Source organism: Hyposmocoma kahamanoa, unplaced genomic scaffold (genome assembly GCF_003589595.1).
Source record: "Hyposmocoma kahamanoa isolate Upper Pololo Valley unplaced genomic scaffold, ASM358959v1 240, whole genome shotgun sequence".
Lineage (NCBI taxonomy): Eukaryota > Metazoa > Arthropoda > Insecta > Lepidoptera > Cosmopterigidae > Hyposmocoma > Hyposmocoma kahamanoa.
In genome coordinates this window covers 2402722-2423466 of record NW_020653757.1, presented here as the reverse complement: position 1 = coordinate 2423466, position 20745 = coordinate 2402722, and the positions used below count along the sequence as shown (strand labels likewise).

Here is a 20745-nt window from a genome sequence, read left to right as displayed (position 1 = left end):
CGGCGGGCGCGGCGCCCCGCGGGCCGCGCAGCCACAGCACGCGCACGTGGCGCCCGCACGCGCCGCACTCCAGGCGCCAGCCGCCCGCCGCCGGCTCCGCGCTCAGCGCCGTGGCCGTCGCGCCGCCTGCGCGGACGGACGGGTTAACTGGCGGCCGTAGGGCTCCGTGGTCTTGTGAAATCGCTTCATACTTTTCCGTGTCGTTCTAGTGAAAACCCGTCTCGTGACTCGATAATATCCCGACAAATTCTATTTATATACTGTTTACGTGTACGCGCAGCGAGTTAACACTTTCGTTAGTGACCAGAGTGACGTGAAGCCGTTAGGTTAACCGGCGCGGTGAACTTGTTTAAAAAGTGTCTTTTAAGAAATAATATCCGTGGTAGCGAGGCAGATTTACCAATAAAGTTATTTTATACATAATTTATGCCAGTAAATATATTGGTTAGAGACATTCATGTGCATTTTTCAGGTCACTTCAATTCAGCTTCACTTCAAGTCAATTGGCGGATAAACTCCAATTGACTTTGCAAGAAATGAAAACAGCAAAGACAATGAATAAGCAATTACTAACGGAAAGAAACAATAGTGAAAAGGAAATAGTGGACATTTAAAAAAAGAATAGGCAGTTAAAAAGTGTTATGGCAGAATGGCTCGAACACAGTAGGTACGGAGGTACAGCATCAAAAAGACCAATTTGCCGCTAGTGGTAGATGGATTCGACCAAAACAGTCGTGCATTTGAAGAGGCCCTTGCGCGCATATCTTCATTAGAATGTGACCTACGCGATGCGAATGGTATAGGAACAAGCGAAAGACGAACATCAGCAACGCAGGTGCAGTCCCTATTTGATGAGCTGGTCAGCAGCGCTCCCACTAAGGTCTCTGCTGTAACACCCACCAAATTAGAAACAATCACTATTGATTTGACTTGTGAAGATCACTGATTAAATTCAACAGCTTTAACTGCAAATTGTAATAAAAAAATATGTTAAAATTAATACATATATTTCCAGTACAAACAAATTAATAAAGAAAAAGGCAGCATTTTGTAAAAATATAACTTTAAGAAAATGACGTCAGAACTTGTTGCATGAGATTGTGCTCTAAGCCTTGAAAAAAATAGGCAAAGTTATGTATGTGACACACAGCGTCTTCAGTCAGAATTAGATAGGTTAATAAATTAATTACAGTTCATGACTCAAAAATATGAAATAGCACAACAGGTAATTAAGGAACACACATTGGCTACGGATAAGTTGTTAGATTTATGTAAATATAATAATAGATTAGGTTATTTAACAAGCAATCACATTTGTAACTGTGAACAAACAAAAACACAATCTTCCTCCCCCGTGTATGTCACTGATCCCTCCCTATTGCTAGTGCAGAACCTTGTATGGAATTTAAAAAATCCTCCTTGTCCGCACCTAGCTCAAACGGAATTCAATATATTCTTATATACAGTGATAAAATGGGTAAAAATGTAGGTTTGCAACTTAACCACCTAGGACTTAAATTAAGAAACATTTTCATGCCAAGTGCAACTTCCTGTAAAATATTAGATAGCATCTTGTCAAGTAAATTTGAGCAAAACACTACCTTAATAATATTAATTGGCAGAGAAGGAAAATCTAACAAAAAAGATTGAATGCTATGTTTTTCACAATTAAATAATTTAATTAATATAATAGAAATTATTTTGTTCGGTTTTCCCTTCAGCAATAGCCTCACAACAAGTGAAAATAGCATTAGGCATAACTTAAACAGCTTGACATTTCATTATAGTAAATTTCATTTTATGTATACTAATAATTTTATTAGTAAATATTTTTATTTGACTAAAGATAGGCATTATATTATTGGTTCTTTAGGGGACAGATAGCAGAGTTGCTATCATATTATATTAACAGTTCAGCCAAATCGTCGGCTACCAGACCGGCTGCTTCTATTGAGCAAGTCCATTGACATAGGTTAGTGTACTGACATTAATCAATCTGTTAAAAATAATTCAATTCCCAATTATTTAAAAGAATTTATAAGACAACGGAGAAATACTCTTGCAATACAGTGACAGTAAAAAACCAACCTAAAAGTCATAGAAATAAAACAAATTGTATATTACACTTGGCGTACCAAAATATTCAAGGCATGAAAGGCAAAGATAGAAATAGAATTATTTATTAACTGTAATAATATTGATATTCTTTGTATTACTGAGCACCACTTTTTATCTAAACATCAGTTCATGTTCAGCTTCAACAATTACCAGGTGGCTAGTTCGTTCAACAGAGAAAAAGCTATTCATGGCGGCTCTTTAATTCTTATGAAAAAGTAATTTAATTATACTGTAATTTAATTCAAAGATCGTTCAGATATTGTCAGCCTGCATAGAACTTGAATGGATTGTTGTATTAAGCGTGTACAGATCCCCTCATTCATCTTACGTTTTATTTGAAAAAATATTAGATGAAGTTTTAGGCAAATTAAACAATCCAAATAAATATATTGCTGTTTGTGGTGACTTCAATCTTAACTTATTGGAAGATTCTAGTGCTAGCAGTAGGCTCATATGATTTTTCCAATGCTATAATCTTGAGAATCTTTTCTTGGTGCCTACTAGAATAACTTCTACTATAGCCACTTGTTTATACAACATTTATACTAACGCCGTGCCTAGTAATAAATCTATTATAATAAATTAACGTCTGATCACTGCGGGCAACTGGCCACTTTTAATATAACTGTTGATAAAGTGCCAAAAAAGGATATCACATGTGTTCCGATAAACAATGGTCGACTTAAAGCTTATAGAAATAACGTAATGCTTAAACTAACTGACATTCCGTACGTTAACGATCCCAATAAATTGTATAATTCAGTTTTCAACATAGTGAAAACTGAACGTGATAATGTTTTAAGTCCAAATTCATAACCATTAATAATTCATTCAAATTTAGTGATTGGGCGACTGTGGAAATTCATAAAAGTAGACAAAGGCTATATGATCTCTACGATGGAAGGATCTATATATAACACTAGTAACAGTTTTAATGATTTTGTTAGGAAGTATTCGAAAATGTTCAAACGTGTTTGTGTTGCAGCCAATGCAATGTATAAAAATAATAAAATTAAAAGCAGCGCGAATGTAGTAAAAACGACTTGGCATATTATAAACAGCGAAACTGGAAGGGTCAAACCTCGTAACATAGATTTTAAAGTAAGATTTAATGACAAAATTGTAAACACAGACGCAGAAGTTGCTAATATATTTGAAAATTATTTTACTGACGTTTCAATTTTGACTACTAAGTCGTTGAATTCATCCCCCACAGCCGCTGAATTCTCACTAAAAGATAATAATGCAGTTAGTATTACTAATTTAAGGTTCTGTCATGCATTTATAATTAAAGCCTTAAAGTCTATAGACATAAAAAATACTGCTGACCTTGATGGTCTTTCAGTCAGAGTAACTAGTTCTATAGTTGATTGTATTGCACCTTATTTAGCCTGTGTCTTTAACAAATGTGTTGATGATAGTGTTTCGTCACCTCATGAAGCAAAGTAAATTTCACTTTTCAAATCTGATAGTATGTCAGACCCCATCAATTTCAGACCTATATCAATACTACCACCTCTCAGTAAAATATTTGAAAAAATGATCCTAAATCAGATGTGTGCACATTTTTATGGTAATAACTTAATGTCTCCTAAACAATTTGGTTTCACTCGGGGTCGCTCTATAACCGACCCTGGTGTTGAGTTGATGAAACATATATTTGATGCATAATTTAGAATTTTTGTCCTGCAAAAAATTTGCGGTTAGGGCAATTTACAATCTGGGCCCCAGAGTATCTTTGAGAGATAAGTTTAAGGAAATTAATATTCTTACACTAGCGTCACAGTACATCTATGAAAATGTAATTTATGTTAAGAGGAATAGTAATCTCTTATGAAAAATAGTGACAGATGGTTACATCTGTCACCAATACGAGGAATAAAAATAAATTAGTTGTTCTTGATAGTTGTCTTCACAAAGTGACAAATTCATTTAAGGGGCAATGTATACACTTCTATAACAAGATTCCGGTTGATACTCAAAATTTGCCATTCAGGAGGTTTAAAAGTATAGTGAAACAAAAACTTTATACTAAAGGTAAGATGCGTACTGGCATGACAAAAATCCGAGGTAGTAACCCGTTCAGCTTATGGATTTAGTCTCGATTTATGTTTGAAAGCAGATAAATACTCGTATATATATTGTAAATGTTAAATGCGTTTACAAAGAGCAACCCCTAGAGTTTCTTGCTCATTCTTCCCAGGGGAATCTGCCATACGAATGAGTGGTAGAGTTTAACCAATGTGAGATTTCAAGTGTAATAATGCTTACCTATGAAATAAAGGTTATTTTGATTTGATTTGATTTACTGCGCGTTTCAGATCGACGCCTGGCCTGAATTTTAACGAGCTCGACGTCTACGGGTCTGTCTTATTACAGTTTCGCATTAACCGTTTCCTAAGGCATGATTAGCTATTTGGGAACAGTTTCTGTATTTTTATACGTCCTACGATAGTATTTTTTTAGTTTAGTTGACGCTCGTCCCCGCCGGTAGGTACAAGTTTGTCTAAAAATGTGTAACTCAAGGGACACTAGACCGCTCCTCGTGGCGATGTTTCGAGGAGATCTGCATAGAAGTGGAGGACGTCCTTCGGCTGAAAGTATGTCGATGGCAGGTACACTTCCGGCATAGTTTTCATAAATCTGTGAAAGAACGTTCACATCGTTCGTCGTATGTCGAATGACAAAGCATTTCTGCAACACGGTCCTCCGTCTTCTGCTCAGCCGCTGTTGGACAAATCGTGAACAATGTACAAACGTCCCTATGTTCAAAAATTGGGAACTAAGCTCTGCCAATTAAAATGCACGCCCAAAATAAGGCATTCGATTTTGGGGAAACGCTACCGACATTAATAATAAGTAGAATATTTATCTTGCGTGCTGTAACGGCAATTTACAAACTGGGCCCTAGTGCGCCTCTGAGAAATAAAATTAAAGAAATTTACATAGCGTCGCAGTACACTTACGAGAATGTAATTTGAAATTTCATTTTTTATAACTGTAAAATTTCAGGTTTTGATATGTAAACATCACTCTTCTTTTCAAACTTGATACTTGCATTACTTATTTGCCGTAGCCAGGTTTTCATCTCAATATTTTTATTATATTCGAATAAACCTTGAAAAATTCTAACCGGTAACTTTCAACGTGACTCGTTTGAGCTCCCGTATCCTGTCAACATCGGGTGCGCGCGCGCCGATGCAGTGGTACTCTCCTCCCTCCTGGTACATCGCGTCCTTGATGCCTACGGGAACGAGAGTCAACAATTAGCAAAATACAGTTTATCTCTATTTCGTTTTCAATAAGTAAAGTAAGTGCCAAAGGTAAACAATACGGAGCGGGTCTCCTTTATAGCGTTGTTTGTATGGCTCGTAAAGGCGTTACCTAAGACGCCGTGCGCGTGCCGGGAGCCCGCGGGGGCCCAACCGCCTTGGGGTGCGTCGGGCGGCCACCCGCTGGCACTGGCGTTGCCCACCACGCGGCGCCACCAGCAGCCCACGCTGCCTGAAACACCACTCACATGCTTCAACTTGTCCTACATTCAACGGTATCTCGTTATTAAACACAGCTACAATTCACAAGGTCACATGCCATAGCACCGCCGTACGAACTACGTCAACGGTAATGCAACTTTTTGTCAAAGGATGTTGGCAGTGCTTTTTGGAAAGAGCGAATATTTTTAATCACGATATTCGCTAATGAATGAAGAAACTTTGCTCGTTGTGATAGTTTTACTCTGTGGCAGCTAACATCCAATTAATTATACTTACTATTGACAACATAAGACTGTAGTCCTTTGCATATATCTCAGTATAGAATTATATCTAGTTCATTGTGTCTCAGAGTCCAGACGCTCAGGTATTTGTAATGTCATCGATAACATAGAGCAAAATGGCTTACCCTTGGGGCAGGTCAACTGAACATTTCCGCCCAACGGTACTTCCACCTTCTGATGCTCTGGCTCCTCATCGACCGACTGGGCCGTGGGCGGCGGCACGCCCTCCATTGGCGCTGTACACGTAATCGACAACATGTGCTTCAGAGTTCATTCTTAAGTATCTGCCGTGTAGTTTTGATGTACAACTACTAACAGTGGTATCAGTCGACAAAATTCCAGCCACTCTGGCATGTGTATTATTTGCGGGACGTAAAAGTTGGACGCGATATATTTACTAGCGATGTAAGGTTTAAAATTGCTCAAAAGGGTTCTCTTCCCGCGTACCGAGACTACATGAGAATACGGTTGCGGTGGTCACGCTGGAAGAGAGTTATGTGGGCGAGTAGATACTAACGCATCACGTTGAGGTAGTACCCGATAGAGGAGTACTCTGTGTCGTGCCACGTGGCGCGGCAGCGGTACCACCCGGCGTGCGTCGGGCGCAGCTCCGCCCAGCGTAACGTTGCCGTGCCTGGTGCTTCCGCGGCGTTGTTATCAGGTGGTGGAGAACTAGAAGAAGAGATCATTTTACATCGGCCGGTAATCTTGTATTGAAGGTAAATCCACGTATTTTTCCAATAACACCAAGACTTTTCCGTAGTGATCGTGCACTAAAGGAAATAATTTCTTGGTATTTACGCCGCTGGCTAAACCTTGATGCCTTTTTGACATACGAAACGGTAGCCGAATGAGCTATAGAATCCTCTGTTGAATAAAGCGTCCAAGTGGAGGAGCACCTGTTAGTGCGGGCGTCGTCGCGCAGCCACCAGGCGCGCGCGGGCGGGTTGGCGTCGACGTCGCAGCGCAGCGCCGCCGTCGCGCCCGCCATCAGCGCCACGCCGAAGCCCGGCCAGCGCGAGATCACGAACGACGGCGGGTCTGCAAACACCACGGAACAATAAATACAAGTGTATCGAGTTCTTTAGTTTTCACGATTGTTACACATAAGAAACGAAACTATTTTTCAGGATTTAAATCGCGTATATTTGTTTTTCAAAACAAACCAACCGCTCAGGCCCTTTACATTTCCCACAGTCACGGTTGACTGAGGTGGTAAAGTCATCAATCGGTTATGTCTAATATTAATGCAAACCACCCTATTTTTCCACTATAGTTACAAAAGAAGTGTAATGTTCATATATTTTCCGTAAAATAACTTCACTTTGCTATAATTACTTATACAAAGACCAAACACGACGACGAAAGCCAAAAAACTCAAGACAGAGATCTATAACAGACACAAAAAGAATTTCGTCAACCTGTTAACTCGACCTGTACCTCAGTTGGAAGAGTAAGGAAACTTTCGTGTCGTGTCGGGTCAAAGGAATTTTTCTTTTTGTTTGATCTTTGTTTAATAATAATAATAGAAGTGATTAGTGGGCGTGACAGGCGTGCCAACAGTACGCGGAGTTCGGCAAACTTGGGTTCAGTAGAGATGGGCAATTGAAAAAAAAATCGACATATATCGTTTTAATATTTACAAACAATATCGAAATTGATCCAGAGAAATATATTTTAATATTTCGATATTTTTCTCAAAGTCAGTAAGTCGTAACCAACACATATTTCCAAAATATATATACACGACGTGTTGAATTTATAGAAAATTTTACTAAAGAAAGATCAGGTAAAAAGTAGTCATGGTCACCTGTTGCAAGATGTAGAGAGAAAAGAGTTAACCGTCATGTTAATTCGGCTAGGAGGTTCTGCCAAGAGTACCCAATACCAGCAATGGTATTATTTTATAATTTTATATTCTTGTACATACCTACCTATTTATATTTTTCCACACACCATGTAATTGGTATTGTTTATAAATATTCACATAGCACTTGCTGTGGCTGCTGAGAAAAACATCGAAATTGATACTAAAAAAATATCGAGATTATTATTTTTATTATATTTTTCTAATATTTTTGAAAGTAGCAAAATGAGACATTTTTCAACGATATAACATAATATATTATATAATATAAATAATTGACACGTCCATAACATACAAAGCAAATTAACGAAAATGGCGGACTGAGCGGCTTGAGTAAAAAAGAAAGATATATCAAAGTATCGATATTTTTTCATGAAATAATCGATTTAATATATATTGTCGGTATTTTTCGATCAAAAAGTTTTTTAGCTATTAACCGCTAGATGGTAGCACATTGAAAAATTTCAGAACATCGTCAAAGTCTATTTATTCCATAGGTAAAATAAATTTATTTTTGAAAACGTCACATTTAAGCTACTGCTCGTTCACTACGCTGACCTCCCTGAGAAGAAGAAGCAAAAAACTCTTTAAATGCTATGGAATCCACTTTGAATCAAATTTGTGTGGATTCTGGAGCCGTGTCGTCTTTCCAAACATCCTTATCTAACACGTAGTCTTCGATTTTGTAATATGATTTTTCGATCAAAATATTTTTAATGTAGTTTTTAAACTTAGGAAATGATAAACTTAATATATGCTCCGGAATCTTATTGTAAAAACGTATTCAGTTCCCCATAAAAGAGTTGTTTACCTTGGTTAAACGAAATCGTGGTACCATGAGTTTGGGCTTAGCTCTAAGGTTAATATGTATTATAGATATCTTCTTTCTTATTGAAATTATGTATATTTTTCCGGGCATATAAAATATTTGAGTAAATGTACTGTGATGCCACAGTCATGATACCAGTCTCCTTAAACTTTTCTCTGAGAGAAACCCGAGAGCCTAGACTAGTTTTTGCAATACAAATATAGTTTGAATATCTGCCGCTTTACCCCACATGAGAATCCCGTAGGACATTATACTATGGAAGTAATTAAAGTAAACTAGTCTAGCAGTACCAACATCGGTAAGCTCACGTATTCTGCGGACTGCGTATGCAGCGGAGCTCAATCTGTTGGCCAGGGAAGATATATGTGGAAACCATTGAAGTTTACTATCTATGGTCACTCCTAAGAAGACTGATTTATTAACAAGGTCTAACTTTTCTCCGTTTATTTCTATGCTTGGACTAGTCGATTTTACGTTACGTAATTCAAATTTAACACATTTTGCCATGTTTTACATGTTTTCTGGGCATTAAGCAATAAATTGTCAGCATTAAACCAATAAACTACCTTAGAGAGGGTATCATTAATATGGTCATAGTTAATGTCATGTCTGCCTGTGTTTTCGTAACTTGGAAATTATAAATAGGAATTGAATTTTCAACGATACGACATACAATAGTGTAAAATTAAAATTTTATAAATAGGCCACAATTTGTTACACTTTTTCAAATTAGAAACTTCGACACATCATTATCAAGATTTCATAGTGTTTAACATTGTGATAGTGTGTGTTGGCGACAGCGGTTCTGGTAGCAGATCAAAGTTTTTTTTTCTAGTTTGGCAAACACCAAGTCTCACTGAAATTGCTTTCACTAAAACTACTTTCACAAAAACTAAATTCATTTAATTTAGACAAACTAAATTAAATTTGATAGTATATTGAAACAATTTTAGTATTCAGGGAGCAAACTGGATATTATTCTTCGGCGTGGAAATAGATAGTAGCAGCAACTGGTCGCAACACGTAGAGTCAGTACTATAAAGACAAGTGACAAGGTTACGAGTACGTCTTGAGGAGGTTGCAAAATGCATCATAATCTACAGTTTTCAGTTGGGGTACAATTATGAACTGATTGTAAGAACTTGTTTATAACTCTAAAAATTGTGTTGGGCTAATGACAGGGATTTCACTATGTGTGCGCCTATATTTAAAGATTTGGGAATTTTATCTTTAAGAATAACTGCTAAAATGATAAATGAAGGACCGAACGTGAGACGGCGTGCATTCCGTCTTTTATTCATTTCGAGTGCGTTGACTATAATTGTAAGTCAATGGCGTTGACCTAAACCGGTCAATCGATGTGACGCTGATCCTACAAGATTGTACATGCGTGTTACGTACAGCATCTAAATATGTAATGTTCTTACCAAAGGACATTTAAATTTTACCAATTAATATGTTCGAGAATAGACTGTGAGTGTGTCCTAAGGACAAAGTTTCATGTTGACATAAAAATTGTTCCTGAGGTTTGACATTAATAATTATTTATTGTATTAACAATAACACATTTGTTATTACTATTGATTGACTAATTATTTGTATTTTAAACACATCTGTTTGTACATGTCTTACCAATAGACATTTTGTTGCCTTTATAATTCGATTAAATTAAGGTGCAATTTTGCACGCCAGGTTTAGGAGAATATGGGCACTATCAGAGTTCCATCTACTTTCATTCTATTTTGAGCAAAAAAAATGTGATTCTTACAAGTGACGCGGATCTCGAGTTTGGCCGTGAGGGCGCCGTCGGCAGCGGCGGGGGCGGGCTGCGACTGCTTCGGTTGCCGTTGGTCGGCTGAGCATATCAGCGAGGCGTTGTGCAGCTCACGCGCCGTTGTCATCTCCTCGTGCGACCACGCCATGCCCTCTAACAAAACCAGGAACAGAGCGACGTTTCGTTAAGAACTTACTTTTTGGCTGGTTTCCGAGGAGAGTACTTTCTTCGACAATTACCTACAAGTTTGACAAATACGTAGGTCATCCACATATATTTGCTATATTCTGCATTGTTCTAAAACGATCATCCAGTATCCTTCGAGCCTGAAACGTTCCTTAAAAATACGCCTTAGCGACTTCGATGCAATTCACTAGTTACGACTGGTCTGAAAGTAGTTGCAAACTTTTCTCAAATTCCCTTAATTCCTTCCTCAAACAAAAATTAATTTGAAATAAAAGTCGTTAGGTTCTCGTGCAAGTAATACTTTGTCATCACAAACCTATGGAGTGGTTGGTGTAATGCGTGCGAAGATAAGGGCGGGGATCGAGCGTGCCATCGGGCGAGATCAGTTTCCAGCTCATTTCCGGGGGAGGCACTCCGCCTGTAATTTAACAACAGACAGTGTAAACGAACCATGTGGAATGGGGAATGGCGTTGAGGCAAATTACAAAAAGGCAAATTAATTTGGGAATTAAAACCGCTGAAATGGTGTCTTGTGCTCATTAATACGGCTGATAGAGCTGGGGTTCCTTAATATTAAAAGTACAGAGCGCTGAAAGCTCGACGCGACTCTATCAAGGCAACAAAGTAAATACCTTCGGCGACGCAGCGCACCTCGAGGATGGCCTTTTCCCTGACGGGTATCCACGTGTTCCCGGCGTCCAGACGCCTCCCATCGACTGACAGATATACTGAACGAACTGGTTCTGGGGAGACACAATAAGACGAATGGCCGGTTACTGTTAGTGCAGTATGATAATCGTTCGTTTATTTAATTTGCTGTTGGGAGGTACCTAAAAGTATGTCATTCTTAAAAGATAAGTACACGAAGAAATCTCAAAATTTACCCTGACGGTACAACTAGGCACTGTCTTATTATCATCGTTACCTCCAGCATCAACTCATTGCTGGACATGGGTCTCCTCCGAGACGTTATAGTCTAGGAGGGGTTTCACATGTTTTCCAAGAGTTGTGAACCTTCCTCGACTTGCAGATTTCACTACGATGTTTTCCTGCACTATTGGCGAGAGGTATAGTATTAACTATTATTTCAGTCATAGGCACACGCCGTCGCAAGGCCTGGAGCCATCGACCTCTCAATTGAGAAGCAACCACAATTTTAAATTTATTTATTAGAAAGACCAACAGTTTAAAATGAAACTAATTACCGTTTTACCACTCCTGCTCTCCTATTACTATTATTATATATTTGACATACATATATATAAAGGTACAATTTTCATAAACTCGTAGCATTAGTATATTATACAGTACAGAATCTGCAGTCAAAACCTGGTTAGAACTATAGAAACAAATGAGCGTAGCTGGTACATTTGGATACGATTGCTGTTTGGTCCCGCTATTAATCGACTAAATCGGCAAGCGTGACACTCTTCGGACTCACCATAGATAAGTAGATACGTAGGCTTCCCGGAGATCGTCTTCCCGGCTGTGTCTTGTCCGGAACAGCGCCAGGTGGCCGCATCCGCCCTCGTCGCGCGCGCGATCACCAACACCTCTCCTTCTTGCCACAGCGCCTCGCCGCCGCTCGCAGAAGATGCTGCATTTATTTGCTGCCCAACAATTAATGTTAGCATCACATTTCAGTGCAGCTGGATTATGTTGTCTCGACAAAGAGGACAATGAGAAGGAAAATGTACGGTTATTTGTGATAAACATTTAGGTGCACTACAGACGAAAGTGTATCATGTGTATTTTCATTCAAAATGTGTACTCCGTTTTCTCAGCTGGGAACCTGTTCCTACTCTAAAAGGTCGAATCATATCGAACTAAGTTGTTTCCACTTCTTATTAAAACTTATTACTTATCCTTATTATTACTTTATTAAAACTTATTAAATTAAACAATTATGAAATTAAAATTAAATATACTAACCTCGTTGTCCTTATACCATCGAAGACTGGTGACGTTGTTGAGCTCGCAAAGAATTCTAGCTTGGGTATGCGCTTTCACAAGAAGTTCGCGGTCGTAGTTTGGCACCTTTAAGCAATAACAACGGTCCGGTTTACTTTGGGAGTTTGTTCCACACTACGGCTGTAGTTTTTGAAGAAACTAGTACACTACTGGATTTCTAGTCATGAAGTTAACGTACTCGATAAGAAATAAATGCTGTTAAACGATTACCGGCTTCAACTGGACACACGCATGAATTGTTTGAGGCACATGGACTTTTGATATGATTATTTCCACGTCCAGAATCGTCGTCGTCTTACAAAGGAAGGATCCGTTGACACAGATCTACGCAATATTTTGTGGCCTTGCACACTATTTAAAACAATAAGACCATAAATTAAACCCTTAAGGCGATAGTACATGCGTAGACGGTGCAGCGTATGGCTCGTCTTGCAGTGGAAGCCTGAGCACAGGATGCGGTCGGATGACGAAGGCATCGAGGATCGAGGAGGCGCGCGGGCCGGGCGAAGCGCTGGCGTCGCCGATTGCGTCGCGGACGGCGCCGCGTATGTTCAGGATTGTGTCACCCGTTTTCACGCGACGGTTCAACGATGTCTTGAAATTACAAAATAATTATTTATTTACGAATTAAAAACAACATTTAAAAACAAATCAAAATAAGATTATACAAAAAAAAATCGAAACCTTAAATTTTATTTTGAGTCACATAAAATATTGATAATAACTTGCTTGTTTCAATGTTGCTCGTATAGTTGGTGTAACTAAAAACAAAATGTAAGGGTACAGAGATATCGAATGGGCGCAAAATATGCTCGTAGAATGTCTCTTGCATACATACGAACATGCGCTACTAAATTCGTAACACTTTTATCTTTAGCGTAGTCGGGTAAAAACATTAAAAGATTCTCCAAGATATGACTATCTTTAACGAATAGTTATTTCCAGGCACATTGACAAGTTGTTTTCCGTAAATAACAAAGTGCAATCATTGCTTTCGTCGGGGCGCTGCACTGTCACAGATGAATTTCATTACGAAACCTTATCACCTTTGAACCGTGCTCCTCCTCCTGGCCACTGCTTCTTTTCGTGCGATCTTCGTTCTTTTCTATGGGCTCGTTGACGTCGTCACCATCACTGGCGTTAGCGTTACAGTCGTTATTTTCGTCACTATTACGAGTGGCGATAATATCTTCCGGCGTCACCAGAATGCTGTTCTCCTCAATGTTGGTTTCAAAGTCCTCGTATTGGTTGTACTGGTCATATTGGTCGTCGGGGTGTGGTCGAAGCGGGGGGTAGAGTGGAGCGTCTCGCAACAGTTCGGCCTCGTCCGCGAGCACCGAGGGGGGCTCGCGAGGTGCGGGGGACCGGGAGCTGCTCCATTCGGAGCATATTGCGGGGGAAAGGCCTGCAACAATCAGAAATACGTGATGGGACTTACCTACAAGAAATTACTAACAAGCTACGTTACATATGATTACTTACGTATAAATGACGTTTTACAGAAAAAATAATAAATTTTCCAAATAAATTAGGCTAATTAATTTACTGAAATTATAAAAAAGTCCATTCATACGAACGTTTCATTGGTATTACAATACGTTTATTATACATATATAATATAGAATGTAACTTGGCTGAGCAGGCACGCGACCGTGCAGTGCCTGCTGAGACGCGACCTGAGCCTCCATTGCAGACTCGGTGGTTACCAAGTTATTGACTAAAATCATGCCTTGTACAGTAGTCTGTAACTATATGTGAATGGTATATCTTGAAACTTTACAAACGCGTTTCAGAAAACGAAATCAAAGTGGATAAACGTTGAAACAAAACGGTTTAACTTTGCATTTATTCTCGTATAATATGTAATAAATGACGGAAGTGATTGGACCGCGTGCGGAAATAACGATAACAACTTTATATCTTTCCATTTCTGCTGAAACTATTTACCAGGCCTCGTTCTAATCTTACTTTATTGGATTGCCTACGATGAAAAACTACATGTACCTTGTCCATAACAAAAACGTCCACGTCGACACATAAGTTGTCCCATTATGGATCCGCTGTATAATTATACGCTTTAATATAAATGTATTTCCTTTTATTTAGCGGCCGACCAAAGATTGTCTACTGTCTGTAACATTAAATATTGCGTATATTCGTTTCGTGTTTTACCTTTGAGAAATCATTATTTGAATCAACTCCAAAATAATTTGGAATTTCGTTCATAAGTTTCGGTGACGAGCACAACTTTTCAAATAAGTACAAAAGGCGCGAAAGAGCTTACGTAGGAACGGCGACGCGGAGTAATTGCCGACGGTAAAAGGTAAGCCCAAGTTTGGATTAGAGCGTGCAAAGTTATTATAAGCAAAATTAATTAATTGCTAAATGTAAATGCCGTGACGGGAGCAAGGCCTCAACGATAAACAATTCATGTAAGTAAATACAGTAAACATAAAAAAAATCACAACAACCGAAAAAAATATGTTAGTGTAACAAATAACTAAAGTTTATATGTATTTATAGAAAAGTACTATTGATGATAGATAATATCAATAGTTTTTGAGAAATGACACATGTATCTAGAAAAGATACAGAAAATTCATTTATTTGCATACCACAAATGACACCACACAAGAAAAAAATAAGAAATACAGAAATATAAGAAGAGAAACATAATTAAAAAACATTCACACTTAAGACACAATTAAATAATTACGAAACAGAACACAAACAAAACGAAAACTAAATTAAACCACAGCTTATTTAAATACACATAAGCAAACACACAAAGTATAAAGATACGTTCTGTGGTGCCAGCTGCGGTAACAAAATAGTCACTAACTTACTATTTGCTGGAAAACGCAATGCGTTCCTAGCACTGATTTTGAGTTGTGACCATTATACGACGTCACGGAACAACGTAAGTATTAATATCTACTTAATAAAAATAATAAATTATACTTAAAAATATTATTGGTGTAAGTCTGTGTGAGTGAGTGTGTTTGTACGTACTTACAAGTACCATGTATGAAAAAGAAAATACAAACAAATTACTAATATAATATCTACATAAAGCTACCAACTTGCGCTTAAAAGCATTCTTACTACTTCGGAAATGTTACGAAGATCATTCCAGAACTTGGATGACGCAAACCTGAAACTGCCTCTGAAACTGCGCTGCTGTGAGGTGAGCAAGCACTATAGTCTGCGTCGATAGCGAATCTTGTGCTTTAAACAGCTCTGAGACCAACAAAGTTTATAATAGAGATACTCGGGTGTCTCGGTTCTTCTTACACCGAACAGCAACACAGACCCACCAGAGTTTAGTAAGAATTTAAAAAATTTTTAATTACTTCCACGACTTTAATTTCGAGAGGAATCTGGTAGGTGATCAATGATTTCATATTAGAATTATGATAGGGATCGGGAAGTAAACTAAATACAAAGAAATAACCACTATAATAACAAAGTGAACAACAAATATATGCGATTTAGATGCGAAAAAGTAGTTTCTTTTCCAATGTAAAGCGAAAATCTAAGAAATTGATAAAACTTAACAAATTTTAACGACACTGATAAAGTTTCGATTCTCAAGAACTCGTGTTGATATAAGAAGCCTTAGGCAAGTCCTAGGACAAGGCGAGAGGTGCGACGCCGGGAGCAAGGTTATTAATTACAGACACCAATTAGCCGTCTGAAGCGGTTACACCACCGCGCTAGTGAGGAGAGCTGCTACACTTCAACTTAACTTTCATTGCATGCTCACAACCATCACATTCCCTAAAGTCCTGAGTACATGTACGGTAGCATTATTAATATGAATGACACTTAGATACTACGATTAGGCAAGCAGGCTTGTGTCTTTAGTTTTTAATCGCATGTTTACATAATATGATTAACTCGTAGAGATGTTTATTTTGATATTTTGTCGAGCTCGCTCGAAATCTCGTAAGCATCCTAATTTTTTTTCGTTTAACTTCAATCACAAACAATACCAAGAAGAGCAGTTTCGATGAAGTTAACGAAAGCAAACCGCGGTTCTTCAATAACTTATTTATCTGGGAGTTTAAAGTTAAATAGAAAGTAATTTACATAAATAATATTGAACAATGCATAATTTAATACGAGAACGTCGCACGGCGAACGCGCCCTGAGTAAACATTGGTTAATTAAGGTCCCTCCTGCCCTACCGTGACCCTCAGGGACCCAGAAGGCCCCCGAGCAGCCAAGAGGGTTGTTTACAAGCCGCACTGTGATTATTTTTACCGCCTCAGGGGTACACTATACAACTACTTAATAACGATGTCGCGGCACGATGATGTCCCTGGACAGTCATTAAAGTAGCTCTGGAAGTTGTACGAAAGTGATAAAGGAAATTTGTATACATATATAGATTGGGAGTCATTAGTCGGATCTGAAAAGTTATATTTTTATCGTACTAGAATTCAACCGTGTCCGCAGGTAATATCCAATACGGGCTCTTTAAAGCTTAGACATCTAGACTTTCAATGGGGTGTCGTTGAGGTCAGAGAACATTGAACGTGTCATAAAAATTTTCAGTAGAAATTTAGTATGGCGGACGTACATTTGCGAATTATAATTTGTTGGACAGATTATCGACACTTTGTTGAAAGTGAGAAACATAAAGAGCATTACACTTGTAATGGTGTTGCTTTAAAATGAAGAGAATTAGTCATAATGTTGAAATTTTCTTTTTTTCATAGTTTACCAGTGACGTACAAGAATCAGCACGGAACACATCTACTGCACCGAAGATGCGTCGCGGTAATGAGCGTTAAACGCGCCATTAGCGGCAGCCCACCAGCGGAGTGCGAACAGTGTACCCACCCGCACGAGATGAGTGGGAACTAAAGACACGTAAGATGTAATTTAGCAGACGTTTGTTCTTTGTTGTTTCTTCTATGAAAATGTCGACCTTGAACAGACTTGTAATAATATTCACTTCAAGAAAAGAGTACTGAGTACAGAGTAAGTACGTATATGTAAATTTGCATTTAGATGGAACAGAACAAGTTTCAAATTAAAAAGACAAAAGGATGCATTTTTCCCGTTTTCATAATAATAACAATAATAATAGAATTAAAATTTAAATATAATTTAATAAAAAAAATAATTTAAAATAATAGAATTGATTGACCATAAAATAGTAATTCTGTGTGTATATAGAGTACCGAAATGTAAACATGTTACAAGAAATTTTCAGTCATTTTTGAACCATTTCGATGATGTTCTAAACCTAATTATATCTAGTAACAAAAACAAGATTATAGTATGCGGAGACTTTAATGTAAATATTTTAAAAAAATCCAAATATACCACCTCGTTTATCCAGCTGATCGAGAGCTATAATCTTAAATTATCAGTTAAAGAGCCCACAAGACCCAGAAGTGGAACATGTTTAGATAATGTTATTCATAATATACGCGGTGGAAAAACTGAACTTTGTGAATTAGCTCTTTCGGACCATAAAGCACAACTCATGACATGCCCAGTTAAGCAAACCTGCACATATAATTATTGGTTCTGCATGAAACGAAACTATTGTCAAGAGTATCTCGAAAAATTTAGAAAATATCTAATTAAATTACCTTTTGCAGAAGTTTACGATACTCAGGACGGACAAGAGGCTTTCTCTAGGTTCTATGATTTATTCAAATTACTTTATGATCTATGTTTTCCAATAGTCAAAGTGAAATTTAGGACAGAAGTGCGACCAAAATGGCTCTCTAGGGGCATTAAAAAATGTAGTAAGCGTAAACGATCGCTTCTGTGGCGATATAGATTAACAAAAAGTTCCTCCGATAAGCAAATATTTAAATTATATTCAAAAAGATACAGCCATATAATTAAGTTAACTCAAAAATCGCAAAACAATCATTACATATATACATCGGCAAACAAATCAAAGGCAACATGGGATATCATCAATAATAACAAGCAGATAAATCCAAAGGCAACAGTAAGTAAAATCGTAGTAAACGGAATATGCATCACAGATCCAAAAAGCATAGCTCAAATATTTAATGATAATTTCATTGACCAGGTAAAGACACTTAAACCTTATAGCACAGTGTTTAAAAACACGTGCAATTTCAATTCCCCCAAATCTTTTTTTATGAAACCCACTGATCACTTTGAAATATGTCAAATCATTAGAAATCTAAAAAATACTTGTAGTACTGGTGAAGATGAAATATCCACAAAAGTGTTAAAGTATGTATGTGATATTATTTCCCCTCCTTTAAGCTACATTATAAATCAATGCATTGAACAAGGGATATTCCCAAGAGAGTTAAAAACGACAGTAATAAAACCTCTCTACAAAAAAGGTGATAAGGGCGAATTAGGGAACTATAGGCCAGTTGCTTTAATTCCAGTAATGTCCAAGATTTTCGAAAGAGTAATATTTAATAACCTATACTCATATCTAGAAAAAAATAATATATTGATAGACCAACAGAAAGGCTTCCGTAAGAATAATTCCATCAATTTGGCTATATACGAATTTCTTGATAAAATATATTCTAGGATGGACAGAGGTCAGCCCGTTTCATCATTATACATGGATTTAACCAAGGCATTTGATTATGTAAATCATAACATGCTTTTGCATAAATTGTGGGTATACGGTGTAAGAGGCAATGCCCAGGAACTAATAAAATCCTACCTTAAAAATAGACTTCAGTCAACACACATTAATAAAGTATGTCCCGTATCGAAAATTGAGAAGTTTTATGCATCATCACAGAGAATAGTAAGTCAAGGAGTACCTCAAGGTAGCGTATTGGGACCATTGTTATTCTTAATATACATAAATGACATTTCTAAATCAATTAACGACCCTATGATATTGTTTGCGGATGATTGTACGGTAATTTATGACAATGAAACCAATATAAATACAAGTTTGAACTCTATTATTGAATGGCTTAAATATAATGATCTAGTTATAAATCTTGACAAAACTAAAGTTATGAACTTTAAACAAAGACACAATAAACCTATGCAAACTAGAGTGGTCTATGAAAGCAAGGAGGTCGGTGAAACAATGACAGTAAAGTTCTTAGGTTTATATATAGATAATAATCTAAAATGGCAAACACACCTAGAATATGTATGTGGTAAGATACTAAAGTTTTCTTATGCATTGTTTAGGCTATCGAAAATAGTAAATTTAGACGCTCTAGTGACCGCCTACCATGGTTATGTAGCATCCAACCTTAGGTATGGAATCATTTTTTGGGGAAATGCACCACACATTGAACGCATATTCAAAGCCCAAAAGAGATGTATTCGGGCTATATGCGGCTTGAAAAAAACAGATAGCTGTCAACCACATTTTAAAAATTTGAAAATACTGACTTTACCATGCTTATATATATTTGAAATTTCACTTTTCGTAAAGCGTCATCTTCATTTATTTGAATTCGTCACACGAGCCCGCCGTTCTCATCAACTGAAAAGTAGATCATGTAAAACTGCTCTACTTCAAAAGAGTGTAATAGTAATGGCTACGAAGGTTTATAACAAACTTCCACTTGAAATTAGGAATTGCAACGATTGTGCAGAATTTAAGAAATTATTATTTAATTACCTAAATGATTGGACATTCTATAATATTGAAGATTTCTTATAAAATTTACATTTCATATTATTAAATTTGTTATTGATTATTTTACTATTGTTATTATGTTTCATTAGTAATAGGTTGCATTAATTGGACTGCATGATTATAATATTATTACAAATTATTGCATGAGAATTACTAAAATTAAGAAAACTTTGTATGCCATAAGGCGGATCACAGTGATTCAAAATTCATTCTTGAAACAACTTTATAACCTGTGTATCACAAAGAAATAAATGATTTGATTTGATTTGATTTGAACAATTGCATTATTTTTAGAAAGTTGCGTCTCAAAAATAATGAAACTATAACGAACGTTGTAAGACTATTTCATGAATTTTAAAAGTGGAGGTGATTGTGGCGTACATATGTAGATGACTTAATACTTATCCAACGTCATTCGGTTGACCAGTTGCTGTTAACACCAACACCACGTCGTCGATTGCCTTTGAAAGGCATAATCGAACCGAGAACGGACTAAGATACTCTAGACTTGGAAACCTTTCCTAGATCACCTAATAATAATCATCATCTAATACACCGACCGAGCACAATGAAAACGAGCACTTGAGGCATC

At 37.3% G+C, this 20745-nt stretch overlaps 1 protein-coding gene across 1 annotated transcript in view; it reads right to left on the bottom strand.

The window, feature by feature from the left end:
* Positions 1–4155: 4155 nt before the first annotated feature.
* LOC113228742 overlaps positions 4156–20745 on the bottom strand; it is a 123951-nt gene continuing 107361 nt past the window's right edge. The window contains exons 3-15 of the mRNA XM_026462107.1: positions 13567–13925; positions 12920–13114; positions 12482–12586; positions 11991–12159; positions 11182–11292; positions 10866–10967; positions 10358–10516; positions 6793–6934; positions 6411–6565; positions 6019–6129; positions 5503–5622; positions 5252–5362; positions 4156–4761 (exon numbers count right to left, since the gene is read on the bottom strand). Coding sequence (XP_026317892.1) covers positions 4754–4761; positions 5252–5362; positions 5503–5622; positions 6019–6129; positions 6411–6565; positions 6793–6934; positions 10358–10516; positions 10866–10967; positions 11182–11292; positions 11991–12159; positions 12482–12586; positions 12920–13114; positions 13567–13925 — 1847 coding nt within the window. The 3' untranslated portion in view covers positions 4156–4753. The remainder of the gene's footprint in view (positions 4762–5251; positions 5363–5502; positions 5623–6018; positions 6130–6410; positions 6566–6792; positions 6935–10357; positions 10517–10865; positions 10968–11181; positions 11293–11990; positions 12160–12481; positions 12587–12919; positions 13115–13566; positions 13926–20745) is intronic.